Source organism: Papio anubis, chromosome 2 (assembly GCF_008728515.1).
Source record: "Papio anubis isolate 15944 chromosome 2, Panubis1.0, whole genome shotgun sequence".
Lineage (NCBI taxonomy): Eukaryota > Metazoa > Chordata > Mammalia > Primates > Cercopithecidae > Papio > Papio anubis.
The window spans coordinates 98,837,640-98,856,523 of NC_044977.1; the positions used below are offsets into that span (position 1 = coordinate 98,837,640).

General features: G+C 38.9%; 1 protein-coding gene across 9 annotated transcripts in view; it reads left to right on the forward strand.

The window, feature by feature from the left end:
• Nucleotides 1-18,884, forward strand: part of ULK4 (unc-51 like kinase 4) — a 793,903-nt gene that overhangs the window by 141,380 nt on the left and 633,639 nt on the right. For 8 of the 9 annotated variants that reach the window (XR_001899874.3, XM_017955554.2, XM_021933694.2 and 5 more), the window contains one exon: nucleotides 10,015-10,176. The exons of the other annotated variant lie outside the window; for it this stretch is intronic. Coding sequence is in view for 7 of the 8 variants with exons in the window: in XM_017955554.2 (XP_017811043.2) it covers nucleotides 10,015-10,176 (162 nt within the window). In the remaining variant the exon portion in view is untranslated. The remainder of the gene's footprint in view (nucleotides 1-10,014; nucleotides 10,177-18,884) is intronic. 9 annotated transcript variants of the gene reach the window in all.

Here is an 18,884-nt window from a genome sequence, read left to right on the forward strand (position 1 = left end):
AACAATAATAAAAAGATAAAGTAAAAAGCCAGAAAGGCAGATACTAAATGAGAAAGTGACAGAAAAGTTACAGATTTTGTTAAGCATACAAAGCTTGTATGGGGTAAAGCAGTCAAAGGCATATGAAAATTTACACAGAAATCCAACCAATATAAATCCATGAAAGATACTACATACAGATATTTCATCAGTTCTCACATGCCGAACCCAGCAAAGATAACCTTTAGAGCCTCCCCTGCGAGTAGACCTGCCACAGGAGGAGAGGCAGCACAAACCTCCCCTTTGCAGTGAAAATGCCACATTGTGTGTGCTTCTTACCCCATCACCTCTTTGGCAGCAGTCTACACACTGCTCAGCACTGGCTGAGAATCGCTTCCCTCATACCACGCTTAATAGTTCACTCCAAGACACACTGGGCAACTCTGTACCTGGTAAGCCATTGTGAATCCAACTAATAATGGCATTCAGAAAGTTAGAAATCTTTGAATTATCAGATTCATAGTGATATTCAAAAGAAAGAAAATGACATCATTTCTGTTCCACACACGTTGCCCACCTTCACTGCATAAAAGGGAAGGGGAATTGTGAGTGCCCACAAAGAACCTGATATTGATGGCACATACAGATTTCTTCATTAGGAAGAATAAATAAATTTAGACCGTAACAATTTAAAAAACCAGAAAATGTAACTGTACATTTTAACTCTTCTTAAAATCCAAGAGATTTAACCTATTTGCTCCTTGTTTAAGTAATTAGTGTCTAAAACATTTCAAAGATAACGTATATAATGGCTAACATTTCTAGTACTTTTAAAAAATTCAAGTCCAGTCTCTTTTAATTAAATATATAAATTATTTGTCACTGGCTTTCTCAAAAAGAAGAACAAAGAGCCCTAATTAAAAAGTAAAAATTAAATTTCCTCTTAGAAAATTTTACATCAAAATTATCTAATAAACTATAGTTCAGAAAATAATTTCTGAATTAAGAAAATATGAATAATAAAACCAACAGTTTATGTTCTGAATTTCAAATTTTTATTTTTATTTTAAAAATTTTGTTTTAAGTTCTAGGGTACATGCACAGGATTGTTACATAGGTAAATGTGTGCCTTGGTGGTTTGGTACACCTATCAACCCATCACCTAAGTATTAAACCCAGCATGCATTAGCTATTTTTCCTAATGCTCCTCCCCTACCTGCCCCGACAGGCCCCAGTATGCATTGTTCCCCTTCCTGTGTCCATGTGTTCTCATTGAACCTCACATTTTTAAATACAGCATATGCCAGGTGTCGGTTCAGTACCCATAATTATACAGACTATTATGTGAGCTAAAAAATGTTGATTAGATACAAATGTATAAATTAATCTTTTCTAGACATGTGGAAATTCTCTAGGGGCTATTTCCAGCTTCTGTGTAGATTGTAGAGTAGACAGCTACCTGTCCCCCAAAAATGAACACCTTAAAAAAAAAGACAACTTTCTCAGCCTCCCTATTGTACATACATATGAAAGATATAGTATTTAAATTCAATGCCAAATATTTCTGAAATCAACACAGCAGTGATCCCAAGGAGAAAAGTTCTTTTTGCTAATGGGCACAAACTTGAAGGGCAAAGCAATGGAAGGGTAAGTCTTCAGACTCAGGGGTGGGACTCAACTCAGAAACACATGGAAGATCATTGGCACATTTTTTTTTTTTTTAATAGCAAACACCACCAACTGGAACCCCCAAAGTTTAGTCAATATGAAACCTCTAAGGAGTGGCACATCCGAGACTGAAATTCCCATCTTTTAATTCCCAGCTCAAGATCTCTGAAATCCCAGCACCAGCTCTGAAATCGTTATTCCATATTATCATGGATGCCTTTTCTTCTATACTGCCCTACTCTTTTTTTTGAACAATTATACCTGATCTTCCTATTTTTGGGTGTGTTCCACCAAAAGTTTTTCACTCTAAATACTTCCCTCTTTCCATCTGAGCATTTACATCTGTAACGAGGACAAAAAGATCGAACATCTGTCTCACCCTTGGTTTGCGTTCTGTTTTGTTTTGTTTTGTTTTGTTTGTTTTTGAAACAGGGTCTTGCACTGTCACCCAGGCTGGAGTGCAGTGGTGTGATCACCGTTCATTGCAGCCTTGACCTCCTGTGCTGAAGTAATTTTCCCACCTCAGCCTCTGAGTAGCTGAGACTACAGGTGTGTGCCACCATGCCTGGCTAATGTTTGTATTTTTCTGTAGAGATGGGGTTTTGCCATGTTGCCTAGGCTTGTATTGAACTACTGGCTTAAGTGATCCTCCTGCCCTGGCTTCCCAAAGTGCTGGAAGGAATTACAGGTATGAGCCACCGTGCCTGGCCTCCCCATTGTTAAAATTATGGAAATCATGTTCACAAAGCAGGTTGGCCTGTTTGGAAAAGGCTGTCGTAGTTTCTCGGGTAACTCTAAAATAGAAAGCTACTGAAAATTACTTTAATACATTCATTACAGTCTCAGTATAAGATTATAGCTTCCTCTCCCAAAGCGTAACCACAACATGACACAGGATGAGGTAGCTTTGAAAATGCTACATACAATATCCTCTTGAGTAGAATCATAATTTAGAACTCTAAAAATTACCAGAAAGAAAACTGTCCAAGTTTGTTTAACCCAATGTGTTCCAACTTATTTGACTAGAAAACCCTTCATTCATGCAACATTTATGAATATCCCGTGGCAAATCTAGTTTTCTGTGAATAATTAACAAAACATTTATAATTTAAAACTAACATTGCCTTCTATGCAGAGATATACATGTCAATAAAATGAAGAAATAAAATTTCCATACTGTTTTCTTTCCAATACAAGGATTAGAAGGAAAAGGAAAAGAGTAATAACCAGAATCAATAGCCCATGTTTGGCCAGGCGCCATGGCTCAATCACACCTGTAATCCCAGCGATTTCAGAAGCTAAGGCAGGAGGATCGCTGGGCTCAAGTGATCCTTGAATGAAACCCCATCTCTAAAAAATTAAAAATATTAGCTGAGTGTACACCTGTAGTCCTACCTACTTAGTAGAATCATTTGAGCCCAGGAGTTTGAGGCTGTAGTGAGCTATGAGTGTACTACTGCATTCCAGCCTGGGTAACAGGGTGAGACTCCATCTCTAAAAATAAAATTTAAAAATAAATAAAGCCCAGGTGCGGTGGCTTATACCTATAATCCCAGCACTATGGGAGGGCTAGGTGGGAGGATCACTTGAGGCCAAGAGTTTGGGACCAGCCTGGGCAACATAGTGAGGCTCCATCGCTACAAAAAAAAAAAAAAAATTAAAATTAGCCCAGTGTAGTGGTGCATGCCTGTAGTCCCAGCTGCTCTGGAGGTTGAGGCAGAAGGATTGGTTGAGCCCAGGAGTACAAGGCTGCGATGAGCTATGCACACTATTGCTCTCCAGCCTGGGCAACAGCAAACCCTGTCTCAAATAAATAAATAAAATAAAATAAAATAATAGCCCATGCTCAGTAAGGTATATTACTAACTTTTGAATGTGAGGGGGGAAAAAAAGGAAATAAGCCAATTAGCATTTCAATAGATGTAAAAATGAGAGCTAGCCCAACAATTTGAATGGACTGATGCCACAAAACTATACACTATTGAGGTGAAATTTTAGGTCAATTTTATATCTGTTTATCTTACATATAACCACAACTTTATTTTTGTCTTAAATTTTTAAAAATAGAGGTTGGGTCTCCTTAAGTTGCCCAGGCTTGTCTTGAACTCCTAAGCTCAAGCGATCCTCCTGCATTGGCCTCCCAAAGTGCTGGGATTACAGGTGTGAGCCACCATTCCTGGCCATTGCCACAACATTAAAGAAAGAGAGAAATAGAATAGAACAGACCACATTCTTGACTGTTAGGTAATACAACTTTATTTCAAAAAAGGGGAGTAAAGGCAATAAAATCCCACCCACCTGGAAAGTTTTAAACCATCTCATAAACAACCTTAGATGAAGGAAAATTTTAAAACGAGACTTGGGACTGTCTATATAGTAACAATAATGGAAACACTGCATGTCAAAACGAATGGGCTATTGCTGACACTAGGTTGAAAGGAAAGTTCATAGCCTTAAATGATTTAATAATGACACAAGTGAGAAATAAAGCAAATGAAGTTACAAAACAATAAAAAGCTGGAGTACAGAGCTAGGGATAAAAAGCCATTTCTCTTTCCCAGTAAATGAAGACAGGGCAGTGTCTTTCCTATACCTGGCCAGCATGTGGTATATAAATATAGTTTCATAAATGTTAACTCTAAAGAATTGGACCTATAGTGGAGAGCTAACTTAAGTAATAAACACATTAGCTGAATGTGATCAAGAATTCAAAGGAACTTCGGTCAGCTGTCATCTTATTCCAGTGTTTTCAAAATTAAATGTGTCTCTCTCTTACTGTTAGTGTTTTCATTGACTATGTTTTCTATTGTATACTAATATCAATTAATCTTCCTCAAATTTATAGATGTATTCTCAGTCAACATCCCAATAGATAAACTAAAGTTGATTTTAGAAATTACATGCAAATGAAAAAGGGCCAAAATACATTATTGAAAAAAGATTATATTGGTAGGGCAAAACATTGCATATATTGAAAATATATATTAAAAGTAAAGACTATTAACTTAGATAATGTGGCACAGAGATAAGTAGGCCAACAGAACCAGATAGAACCTAGAAAGAGACATGTCAATTGATATGACAGCGGTGACACTGCAGAGCAGGCGAGAGAAGACACGCTTTGACTCGGTGATATGCGGAAACTGATTATCTATATTTACCTTTAAAATCAAAAATAGAAGTAAACATAGCACCACACACAAATATAATCTGAGTCTACATGCCTACTTTTCCAATAAAGAGCACCAAAATTAACATCTGAAATACTGACATTGGTTGTTTCACATTTGTGGATTGATCTTTCCTCTAAGGGCTTCAAAGTACCTGAATTTTTTTTTTTTGACTTATTTTATTGTTTTAGTAATTCATTGAACTAAGAATATAGGATTTTCATTTCTTGCAGTATAGTGGACAACCCTATCCTTCTGAAAGCAACTAAAAATACTGGATATAAAATAATAATAAAAAAAAAACCTTAAAAACATCTTAAAATTAGACCCAAATTCTTTCCAAATGCACTTTTTTTTTGGAGACAGAGTCTCGCTCTGTCGCTCAGGCTGGAGTGCAGTGGCATGATCTTGGCTCACTGCAACCTCCACCTCCTGGGTTCAAGCGATTCTCCTGCCTCAGCATCCTGAGTAGCTGAGATTACAGGCAAGCACCACCACGCCTGGCTAAGTTTTGTATTTTTTGTAGAGACGGGGTTTCACCATGTTGGTCAGGCTGGTCTCAAACTCCTGACCTCGTGATCTGCCTGCCTCAGCCTCCCAAAGTACTGGGTTTACAGGCGTGAGCTACCGCACCTGGTCTGTAGCACCAAGTTCTTAAGCCAGCAACTGTGTAGATAAGAACCCTGAGAGGTACCCAGAATGCTTAAACTGGTGTTTGCCCTGACGGCATTTGTCCAACAAGGTAAACAAGAAAAATGAGAGGCAAGGCTAAGGGCCTGCCTAAGTAGACCAAAATTATATTGGCAGAAAACTTTTTTGTTAAGACTGCCTACAGTGTATTAAATCTATTTAACACCATTAAAAACATAGTACAGCTCTTCATTAATAAGCCTAGTTATTTAAAAAATAATCTTAGCTTTTATTTTAATGATGTGAAGAAATAGGTCTTTGATTTAAGCAATAGGCATTAGCTCAGTTATCCTTCCCAAAGAGTGAGTTAAGAAGAAAGTACCACTAGTCTTATTTGCTTGAATGGTGTCCCACAGGGGATTGAAGATGGACTAGGGTCACTTATTTCAGGTAGGAGCAGGTCGAACTGGCCTGACAACCTCACTGAGTTTACAGAGCACTGGGATGACACATGGCCCCGTCCAACCCAGCAGCTAAAATAGTTGTGGTTTTCTAGTACTAGGAGTGAGTCCTAGGAATTGACTGACAATTGTGTTGTAAAGCACATGTATTTGAGAGGCCTTCTATAAATAGCTCATTTCCCCCCTATATTCAGGAAAAAGATTTTAGAACTTCATGAGAAATAAGACAAAGAGCAAGGCATATGGGGCAAAATATCACTATTTGTATGTAGTGAGAACTAGGATAGAGGATACAGCTTATCTCAGTGGGCAAATAGACTTCCTCATATTGAACCCCACATTAAGGAAGCTTAGCATTCCCCAGACACAGCAGCAGTCTCCAAGTGGGGTACCTGTCCAGTTAGGGCTTACAACTAGGAGATATGCGACGACAACTCTGTGTGGGTGGGCCTGTCCCCAAGGGGGGAGGGGGAAGAGTCGAGCTGAGCACTTAGGAATATCCAGTTTTTTCTCTTCAAATTTGTCAAATGGATGTCACATTTTATTTCCCCAAGTAGAGTGAATAAAGGAACAAAGAGAGGCTAGAAGTGTTAGGTTAATTTATTCTGGCTGCATTGAAGGAAACGGGAATGGGAAGGAAGAGTTCTGTCAGATACTCATTCTGAGAAATGAAAAATGTGTTGAAGTTTGAGAAATTGAAGGATATTTAAGATTTCTTTCCTAGCAATCTGGTAGTTTGTACTATATGGCATTGATAATAATGGGAATAAAAGCTAACATTTATTGAGAATTTGCTACTTTTCATGCTCTAGATTGAGTCTTCGTGTATGCTGTCTCATTTAATTCTCAAACTGTGTTTTGTTTTCTTCATTTTGTAGATGATGAAGCTAGGGCAAAGAGATAGAAATACTCAAGGATATATAACTAGCAAAATGCAAAAACTACAGCTTGAACTTAGACATTACTCAATATCTTCTGCTCATTTTTAAATGTTTTTATATGAAAAATACATAAATTTGAATTGAAAAAGCAATACATGCATATTGTAACAAACCAAACAATGTAAAAATATCTAAAGTTGAATTAGTGGGCTCCTTCTCCCCGCAATCCATACCTATTATAATCATCATTAACAGAGTATTATATACCTTTCTTTGCCCTTCCTTTACATATGCATTTATCTTGTTAAACAAATGTAGGATTATATAATCTGTAATGTATTTTTTATTTTAATTATGGTGTCATTTATATAAAATGCTCAGATATTTAATGTATGTGTGTTATATATATATATATATATTTTTTTTTTTTTTTTTTGAGCAAGATCTGGCTCTATCGCCCAGGCTGGAGTGCAGTGGTGCAATCTCGGCTCACTGCAACCTCTGCCTCCTGGGTCCTGGTTCAAGCAATTCTCTTGCATCAGCTTCCTGAGTAGCGGGGATTACAGGCACGTACCACCATGCCCAGCTAATTTTTGTATTTTTAGTAGAGATGGGGTTTCACCATATTGGACAGGCTGGTCTTGAACTCCTGACCTTGTGATCCACCCCCACTTTGGCCTCCCAAAGTGCTGGGATTACAAGCGTGAGCCACTGTGCCTGGCCTATACATCTTTTTTTAACAGTGTATAACTCAAATTTATCACAGTTGACCTTCAAGTACTGATATACAAATCCTTATATATGAACCTCATGTATATTAGAACTTTGTATCAGAACCTTATTTATATGATATATATAATGATATGCAAATTCCTAAGAACCTTACCCCAGAATAATCTAGTATTCTCCTTCTAGCCTTCCTACTATTGTCATACATTTTATGTCTACATATGTTATGAAGCTCACAATACATTTCTGTTGTTTCTGCTTTAAACAACTATGTTTGACTAGGCATAGTAGCTCATGCTTGTAATCTCAGCACTCTGGGAGGCCAAGGCAGGAAGATTCCTTGAGACCAGGAGTTCAAGATCAGCCTGGGCAACACAGTGAGACCTCATCTCTATTAAAAATTAAAAAAAATTAGCTGGGCATGGTGACACATGCCTATTGTCCCAGCTGCTTGGGAGGCTGAGGTGGGAAGATTGCTTGAGTTGGGAGATTGAGACTGTAGTGAGCTGTGATGCTGCCACAATACTTCAGTCTGGGTGACAGAGTGAGACCCTGTCTCAAAAAGAAAAACAACAGCAGCAGCTTAGGTTTAAAATAGGCTCAAATATTAAGGAAAACAATCTATTATATTTATTCACACATTTACTTTTTTTATTCTTTGTTCTTTTGTATAGATTTAATTTTCTTCTCATCATTTTTTTTTCTACCTGAATAATTTCCTTTAATATTTTTGTAGTGCAGTTCTGCTGGTGATGAATTTTCTCAACTTTTGTATGTCAGAAGAGTATTCATTTTACCTTTGTTTTTGAAAGAAGTTATTTTTGTGCCTAAATTTGTAGGTTGACAGTTACCTTTTTTTTTCTTTTGGTACTTACTGCTTTATTGTCTTTTGATTTGTATTGTTTCTGATGAGAATCCCCTGTCAGCCTTATCATTGTTCCTCTCTATGGAATATGACTTTTTACTCTAGCTGCTTGTAAAGTTTTCTTTTCTTTTTCTTTTTCTTTTTGAGACAGGGTCTTGCTTTGTTTCTCCATCTGCAGTGCAGCGGTGTGATCACAGCTTACTGCAACCTCCAACTCCCATGCTCAAGTGATCCTCCCACCTCAGCCCCCCAGGTGACTGGGAATATAGGCATGTACTACCATGCCTGGCTAATTTTTAAAACTTTTTGTAGAGAAAAGGTCTTGCTATGTTGCCCATGCTGGTCTTGAACTCTTGGCCTCAAGCGATTCTCCCATCTTGGCCTCCCAAAGCGCTGGGATTACAGGCATAAGACACTGCTCCTGTCCAAAAGGTTTTCTCTTTATTCCCTCCCTTTTTTTTAAAGCAGTCTGATTATGATGTACCTTGGTGTCATTTTTCTTTGTTTCTTCTGCATAGGGCTCGTTGAGCTTCTGAGACCTGGAATTACCAGTTTTCATGAATTTGAAAAATTCTCAGACAATATTTCAAGCATTTTTCCAACTACACATTTATGATGTCTTTTGAAGGTGTTCCACAGTTCACTGATGCTCTTTTTTTTTTTGTTTTCAAGTCTAATTTCTTTCTGTGTTTATTTTGGATAGATTTTTATTGCTAATAGCTATATCTTCATGTTCACTAACCATTTAGTCTGTAGTGTCTAATCTGTTAATCCCATTCAGTGTATTTTTAATATAAGACATTGCATTATTTATCTCTAGACTTTTGATTCGGGTCATTTTTATGTATTTTTTTTCTCTCCTTATATTTTTGCTTTCCTCTTCCTTCTTGAGTATTTGGACTACATTTATTGTAGCCGTTTAATACCTTTCTATTAAGTCTATCAGTCATTTCTACTGATTGAATTATGAATCATATTTTTTGGCTTCTTTGCATGCTTGGCAATGTTTAATTAGATGTTAGTCACTGTGAATTTTATATCATGGGGTGCTGAAGTTTTTAAAATTTCTGTAAGTACTTCTGGGCTTTTCCTTGGACTCATTTATATTACCTGAAAACAGCTGAATCTTTGTGAGGCTTTTTGGCAGCATTAGGACCATCCAGAATGGCTTTTACTCTAGGATTAATTTGGTCACATCTCAGAAGTCATCCAGTCCTAGGAATAACCTGTCCATCAATCAGCCAGTGTGGAAAGATTGCCTAAATAAGGGACATCAAGGAGAGTCTTAAGAAAGGTATTTCCAGGTTGTTTCAGCAGTGGTGTGTAGTGGTGTAATCACAGCTCACTGCAACCTTCGTGTGAAATATGTTTCATAATTCTTTGTTTTATTAAAATATATGGAGGGTTATGTTATGATAGCTTGCTAGTGAATAATCAAATGATTATTTGTAATAGTTTCATAATGACCTGAAAGAGTTATCATTCCTCCCAAGGTGCCTAACACATCCAGAGGCAGATGATGCTGTCTTGGTATCATAACATTATTTGCAATGGTTATAAAGAAATGACATGTATTTATTTCTCACACTAATTAATATTATTTCAATCTCCTTGATCTGTATCCTTTCTAGGAAGAGCGTGTTGTGAATCACATGGCAGCAAAAATTATTGAAAATGTCTGTACCACCTTTTCTGCTCAGGCCCAGGGCTTTATTACAGGAGAAATCGGACCCATTTTATGGTACCTATTCAGACACTCCACTGCCGATTCTCTTAGGATAACAGCAGTATCGGTAAGATGAAGCATGTTTTGGGGATATATCTGGGTATCTTTAAACAGCAAGCTTGAAGAAAATATTAGAATAAGAATAAATTTAATTGAATAAGTAGGAAACTGAAATCTCAGAGTAATATTGAGAGAAATAACTTGATTTTCTTCTAAAAGAGAATTTTGAAAACTTGGAGCTGGAAAACTTTGAGACTGTGAGAGAATTTCAGTAAAACCTTGTTAGGACTATGGTATTATGGTTTCAAAAACTAATTAATAAATTTATTTATTTTGAGACAGAGTGTCCATCTGTCGTCCAGGCTGGCATGCAGTGGTGTGATCTCGGCTCACTGCAACCTTCACCTCCTGGGTTCAAGCAGTTCTACTGCCTCAGCCTCCCAAGTAGCTGGGACTACAGGCATGCACCATCAGGCCTGGCTTAATTTTTTGTATTTTTGTAGAGGTGGGGTCTTGTCATGTTGCCCAGGCTGGTCTTGAACTCCTGGCCTCAAGTGATCTGCCTGTCCTGGCCTCCCAAAGTGCTGGAATTACAGGGATGAGCTACCGCACCCAGCCTCAAAAACAATTTAGAGGCGATAGTAGAAAACTGTGGCAGTATATAGGATACAGTGTTTGGTTTGTTATATTTTTAGTGTTCCCTGACTTTTCCCTGTTAGCATCCCCATTCAGATTTTGTGTCAAATGAGTTTATCATGTGGTTCAGATGAATTCATTTTAATGTTCAAGCATCTGTGATTTTGCTGTTTTTGTGTTTTGATTGGTTGCCTACTACTTTACTCATGTGGTTATAATAACTTGGTATAAAGGATAATTATGTATAAAGATGTGTTAACGCACTTGTATCAATTTAATAGTCTACTGAACAAATATAACCCTCTCTCCTATGATTTATTTAAATACCCCTTTGAGTTAGCAGTCTTGTCTGGGCTCTCAAATGCTATGTGGCATCCTTGTTGTATTTCTCTAGTTCAGCTCACTCTTGCAGTACTCTCTGTGGCAATTTCTTACTTTGTCTTCTTTCCTTATACTCTCAACCCTTCATTTTCATCACACATCCTCACTCATGACTTTCCCCTTGCTGCCCAGGGAAAAGTGAAGGCATCTGATGGGAACTATCCCAACTGCCTTCTGCCATATAAGTAGACTTATTTACCTGCACATCTGTCCTCTCTCAATTCTGTCCTTCCTGGTACCATTGACAAGCTGTTCCTTCTCTTGTCAGAGACAAACCTCTTCATGTTTCTCCAAATCTTCTTCCTGGTCCCTTCTTGGGAACCTCACTCAAATGGTTATTTTTGCCCTTTCCTGAATCTCAAATCTTTCCTTCTCTACTAGATCCTTCTAGTCAGCATTTCAGTGTTTTTTAATTTACCACCCCCGCCGCCCCCACAACACACACAATCTTGGCTGCATATCCCCCCATTCCTAGCCATACCTCTTTAAAGAGTTATTGCTGCATACTGTTGTTCCTTTCTGGCCCACGTTACCCTTTTAGCCCAGTCTGGTGCTGTCCAAAAAATACCACTGAAGCTAATCTTGCTAAGATTACTAGTAACTTTCGTGTTGCTAAATCCTGTGGGTATTTATGGAAAATTTTCAGTTATGTTACCTGTATAATCTTGAAGATCAATGGATATAAATCCTGCTCCTGATTACCATCAAGAAAGGATATATAGCATTGATTATACACACGTCTGTTTCAGGAGCCACATGTTTTCAAAATTACAAAAACCCGCAACTAATTATGGTATTAATAATTACAGGTATGCGGCCGGGCGCGGTGGCTCAAGCCTGTAATCCCAGCACTTTGGGAGGCCGAGACGGGCGGATCCCGAGGTCAGGAGATCGAGACCATCCTGGCTAACACGGTGAAGCCCCCTCTCTACTAAAAAATACAAAAAACTAGCTGGGTGAGGTGGCGGGTGCCTGTAGTCCCAGCTACTCGGGAGGCTGAGGCAGGAGAATGGCATGAACCCGGGAGGCGGAGCTGGCAGTGAGCTGAGATCTGGCAACTGCACTCCAGCCTGGGTGACAGAGCGAGACTCCGTCTAAAAATAATAATAATAATAATAATAATAATAATAATAATTATTACAGGTAAATAGTCAGAAAGAGTTACAAAGTATACCAGTGAACTTTCTTGAGGCGCCTTTGAATAATGTTTTAAGACATTCATTTTAATCCTGAGCCTTTAGAAAAATCTGTCTTGGTTTAATTGAGCTTACATTATAAAGATTACATTATAAAGATTTTCATCTTTATACTCAGCATGGTTTCTTTTCTTGGCAAAGGTTTTTTCAGTTGTTCCCACCAAAGTCTCATACCTTCTAGTCCTTCCTTTTTTCATCTGATGCATCAAGTTTGACTCTTTTATCTTGGGCTTCTTATCACTTGCACTTAGCATTTATCTGAATCATTAATTTTTAATTGAAATTTTGCCAGTTGTCCCAATAGTGTCTCCTTTTTCTTTTCTGTGCCAAGATCCTGTTCAGTAGCATGGATTGTATTTTCTTTTCTTTCTTTCTTTTTTTTTTGAGATAGAGTTTTGCTCTTGTTGCCCAGGCTGGAGTGCAGTGGTGTGATCTTGGCTCACTGCAACCTCTGCCTCCTGGGTTCAAGCGATTCCTGTGCCTCAGCCTCCCGAGTAGCTGGGATTACAGACACCTGCCACCATACCCGGCTAATTTTTGTTTTATTAGTAGAGACGGGGCTTCACCATGATGGCCAGGCCGGTCTTGAACTCCTGACCTCAGGTGATCCACCCGCCTCAGCCTCCCAAAGTGCTGGGATTACAGGCGTGAGCCACTGCACCCGGCTGTATTTTGTTTTCATACCTCTTTAGTCTCCTCCAGTCTGACACAGTTCTTCAGTCTTTGTGTTTTTCATGTCATTTACAATTTTTAGAGTGCACAGCTTTTATTTTGTGGGGTGAGGCCCAGCTTGGGTCTGTCTGTGTTTCTTCAGTAAACCTCCATAGCATCCATTGATGACTCTTAACTGTACCAGATACCTCTGTGGTGGTTGCTATGTGATGATTATCCTTTTGCATCATTCTCTTTACATCAGAGGTTGGCAAATATTTTCTGTAAAGGACCAGATAATAAATATTTTGGGTTTTGCAGGTCATAAACAGTCTCTGTTGCATATTCTTTTGCTTTCAGTAACCCTTTAAAAATGTAAACACCATTTTTTTTGCATTGATCATTAGCTATGCAAATGATTTTGATAGTCTTATATATAAGTTGGAATTCTATTTTGAGGAAGCACTTTCCCTTCTTCAACGTGCATATACGTATTTATATCAGCATGGACTCGTGGATATAGATTTTATTCAATGGGTTGTAATGTGATACTATTACTGCTACTGCTTATTATTTGGGCGCTCTAATCATCCCAGATTTGGCCAATGGGATCCTTTCAAGATGACTTCTGTGTCCTTGGACTTATTTCTGTCACTGAGCACTTCCTTAACTCCTGATACTACGTACCGTTCTGGGCTCCTTTTGTGCTCTTCCTGTGCCAGCCTTGGAATCAGTCATTTCTCCAAGAAATCCTACGTTTTTCAAAACGAAGATCTGGGTGCTCTTTGTGTTCATTCCCTGAGGAGTGTCATTGTTGCTTCTCAGTATTCAAAGCTGGATAAAATATATGTACCCATGCATGCACATTTATATTTTAAAAATGTCTGTCAATGTACACATTTGGAAAAAACCTCATGAATTTATATTTTAATTTTAATACCTCAGAATTCTTTCTAGTCTTCCCTCTTTCTTTTTTTTTTTTTCTCAAAACGGAGTCTTGCTCTGTTGCCCAGGCTGGAGTACAATTGCACGATCTCGGCTCACTGCAACCTCCACCTCCTGGGTTCAAGTGATTCTCCTGACCCTGCTTCCTGAATAGCTGGGATTACAAGTGCGCGTCACCACATCCAGCTAATTTTTTTGTAGTTTTAGTATAGAGGCCGTTTCACCATGTTGGCCAGGCTGGTCTCAAACTCCTGACCTCGTGATCTGCCCACCTTGACCTCTCAAAGTGCTGGGATTACAGGCGTGAGCCACCACGCCTGGTCTAGTCTTCCCTCTTTCTGTGTTTGTAAATCTCTTCTCAGAGAGAAACTGGGTTCTCATTATTCTCAGTATACTTACTGATTTGTTCATTCAGTTCATTTGTTCCCCTTAGTGTAGCCAATTCCCATTGACTCCACACTGGAGGCCTCCTCCATGTTACCCCACCCTTCCTTGCTGCTACCACTCTGCTTCCTTGGGCACTCCTCAGCTCAGCACGCTCTTTTCCCTTGTTGACCTCCTTTCTCAGACTGCCATATGGATACTGGGTGGGAAGATTAGGAAGGAGTATTAAGAAAGCAAAGGGCTAGAAGTCCTCTTTGATACTTTCCTTTCCCTTAAGTTCTTCCACTTTATTGTTTACAACCAGCTGGTCAACCTGTCCTATGATTCTAACTCATCAGCATCTCTCAGATCTGCCCACATCTCTCTGCAGCTGTATGGCTACTTCCATAATCCAGGCCATGACCATCTCTCACCTGGAGTAGCTTTCTAAATGGTCTTCCGAAGTCCAGTTTTAGGCTCCACCAACTTGATTCTCCACACAAAATGAACTTCATAAAATCATATCTCCTCTTCTTACATGCTTAAACTTTTCAAAGCTTTCAATTTTTTGGAAGGGTTAATAATACTTTATTCATAGTACTAGGTAGAAGTTGAAAATTGATGACTGCTTTAAGGTAATATTAATGTTAAAAGCAGCAATTTTGCTTAGTAAATTAGTTACGTTTATTTTATTATAATGTCATACATGTTAAACTCCTTGAAATCTAGGACTATGTTTTGTTTATCTCTTTCTGTTTGATACCAGGCCTGTTGATAGCAAGTTAAGATTTTTCTTGCAAAGATTAAGAGGGAGCATCCTGCCCTACATGTGAATAGAGGGCAGTAGTTAATAAGATTAAACTCCCCTCTTTACTGGGAGACAAAGAGGAATTGGCCATAAAATTCCTGCTAATAATAAAAGGCAGGTGGGGAACAGCATGAGATCATTATACAGTTACTCCAACATCATAATCTTAAGAAAAAAAATTGCACCTGCATGGTTAACAGATTTACATGAGGATTTATTAAAGACTGAGGATATAGGAACTGAGAATATGCATTTGGAAGATAATTCACACACATTCCTGGCAAGGAATGACAACTGCCTCCTCTCTGGGGTGGCTTACAGAGCTGAATCTCCTTCTTAAGGTCTTTTTCGCTATTTACCTCTCAGGAGCATGTCTTGGAGGATACATTTGGTGATACAGGTCAGAATTCTTAACATGATCTTCAATATCTTGCATGATTTGGCGCTTGCCTACCTCTTCGGTTCCACCTTGTAACACTCATTCCCTCCCTCACTCTGTCTCCAAACTTACCTTCAGACATTTCCTAGGATTTCCAAGCATTTTTCTGCCTCAGGACCTTCCCCCCTTGCTGTTTCCTTTGCTTGGATGTTCTCTGCTGGTTTTTACATCGCCAGTTCCTTATTTCAGATCTCAGCTTAAGTGTCACCTCCTCAATTAGGACCTCCCTGACTCTGCTCTGTCCCCTCTAATGAACACAGCTTTATTTATTTAATGTATTTATACACAGTGTTTTTTTTTTTTTTTTTTTGGAGATAGAGTCTCGCTCTGTCACCCAGGTTGGAGTGCAGTGGTGTGATCTCAGCTTACTGCAACCTCTGCCTCCTGGATTCAAGCAATTCTCCTGACTCAGCCTCCTGAGTAGCTCAGATTACAGGTGTGCACCACCACGCTTGGCTGATTTTTGTATTTTTAGTAGAGACAGGGTTTCACCATGTTGGTCAGGGTGGTCTCGAACTCCTGACCATGTGATCCACCTGCCTCTGCCTCCCAAAGTGCTGGAATTACAGGCGTGAGCCACTGCATCTGGCCTCATGCACAGTTTTTTTCATTAGTGTAAGTTCTAGGAAGACAGAAGTCCTGTTGTTCCTTTTCTGGGCACTTGGTAGGTGCTGAGTAGATATCTGCTAATCAGATGAATGAATGAGCAGGTGGAGGATAGCATGGCTTAGTGCTGAGGGAGCAACCTGTACACGTTGTTCCACTTGTAACCATCTGGATTTCCTGCCTGTCAGTGATTTTCTGACCTATTTCTCCGAACGATCTCTTGGCTCCATAGATTGTTCTACACCAGTGTGTTCTCTCCACACCAGCAACATTAACATTTCCTGGGAACTTGATAGAAGTGTTGTTTTTTGGGCCCAAACTCAGACTTACTGAACAAGAGTCCCCCGTGGGGAGAGGCCAGTAATCTCTATTTCAACATGCTTCCAGGTGATTTTGCCTGCTGATATTTAAGAACCACTGCCCTAGTCCTTGCAGCTCTTAAAATACACCAGTGTGGCTTAGAGTAAAATATAACTAACTTGTCCTTTCCACTCAGGAGTGGCAGCATTGGTAGGTATTGGTAGTTGGAAGGAGTGGACCTGACTTGGGGAATGTGTTGAATAGATAAAAGTGATTCTTAGACTTGTTGGGATTATAGGGAAAATCTCTATAGGGACCATAGTGAGAACCAGAGAAACCTGTAGAGTTGGATTGAGTACAGTGGCTCCTATGAGAGAGGTAGCTAAAGTAATCATAATTACTGAAGTGCTGAGATGAAAAGGTGTCAAAAAGTGAAGAAGTGTGCAGGATAGTGGTTCTCACTGGGGTTGGAGGGGAGCTTTTCAAGCAACATTGACTACTTCCTCTTCTCTGTCCACCCCCTGCCCCTATTCTGATATATCTTAAGATCTCTCAGGGGTCAGATAAGAGTGTGTGTAGTTTGAAAAACCTCCCAGGGTAATTTCATATGACATCAAAAAATCATTTGAAATACCAAAAGAAATGGTTCTTAAACGTTTTCTTCCTTGGCGATTCTGCTCATATGTTTCTAACAGATATGCAGCCTTCAATTTTGAGTGAGTCTGTTTCTTGGAAACTGCTTTTATTGAACAGACTAAGAAAATTCAAATTCTGGAGGTAACACTAAATGTTCTTTTCGAAGTAAATTTTGAAGTGAATTTTGAACTGGAACAATTTTTTCCAATTTTAAAATATAATCTCAGAGTCTTTTTTTTTTCTTGAGATGGAGTTTTACTCTTGTTGCCTAGGCTAGAGTGCAGTGGCATGATCTTGGCTCATTGCAACTTCCACCTTCCGGTTTCAAGTAATTCTCCTGTGTCAGCCTCCCGAGTAATTGGGATTACAGGCACCCGCTAGCAGGCTAGGCTAATTTTTGTATTTTTAGTAGAGATGGGGTTTCACCTTGTTGGCCAGGCTGGCCTCGACCTCCTGACCTTGTGATCTGCCTGCCTGTCTCCCTGAGTTCTGCAATTGCAGGCATGAGCCTCTGTGCCCGACCAGACTCTATTTTAATAAGTAAATGTTTAAAAATCACATCACTGAAGATCAGATTTGATTTGATTTCTTTTTTTTTGATTCAGAAAATACAAGTACTAGTGTGCTGGTAAGGCTCTGTGCATCTTCTCAGTTGCTCAGAAGCCTTCAACCGAGTTTGATATTTAGAAGTGAATTAGAGTATTTTCTGCATGAGCTTTTCAAAACGGAAAGTCTGTTAGGCTGTTGCACGGCATTCTGAAGAAGATCCATTCCATTTGTCCGGAAGTAGTCTGGGAAAATCTTTTATTAAGACATTTCCCCATCATAACTGGGTAGGGATTTTATATCAGTGGAAAGTCGGTTTTGCAGTGCCAGCTCCTCCAAGAATTGTTATAGTGCTAATGAGACTTATTGTTTTGCTGTGTTGAAGTCATTGCTGAGAGAATCCTAATTTGCTAGAAAAATTCTGATCTTTAGTGACATCACTTCAAATGATCTTTTTTTAAAAAAAATACTTGGATTAGGAAAATAATTAAACAATACTGTTTTGATTTCATAAACAGCAATTTTAGATTCATTTTTAAAACTTTCACAATTTTTATTTTTTAATTAAAGAATGCTTTTTATACACACACACATACACACACCCCTACCTCTCAAAATTTTAAAATTATAACCAGATTTTTAGAATGGAATTCATTTTTCTATTGTGTTACATGAACACAGAGAAAAAAATAAAGTGAATTCATTTTTAATATTCCTTTTTTCAGATATTACTACTATTAATACTTTTCTACCAAAACTCATGCAATTTGGAGTTTAGATTTGAAGAACCCTAGTTTCGTATTTTCTAAACCATATCTAATTTACCCATCTGTAGCTTTTTTTTTTTTTTTTTGAGACGGAGTCTTGCTCTGTCCCCCAGGCTGGAGTGCAGTGGCGCGATCTCAGCTCACTGCAAGCTCCGCCTCCTGGGTTTTACGCCATTCTCCTGCCTCAGCCTCCCGAGTAGCTGGGACTACAGGCGCCCGCCACCTCGCCCGGCTACTTTTTTGTGTTTTTAGTAGAGACGGGGTTTCACCGTGTTAGCCAGGATGGTCTCGATCTCCTGACCTTGTGATCCGCCCGCCTCGGCCTCCCAAAGTGCTGGGATTACAGGCTTGAGCCACCGCCCCCGGCCCATCTTTTTTGAAAGAAAGAGGACACACTGAAAAGTTATTTGAAAAATGCCCAAAGCAGAGTTTAATTATTTGATTGAATGTCATTCTGATATGGATATCTCTAAATGAATAAAAATCCCTGGTATATGTTTG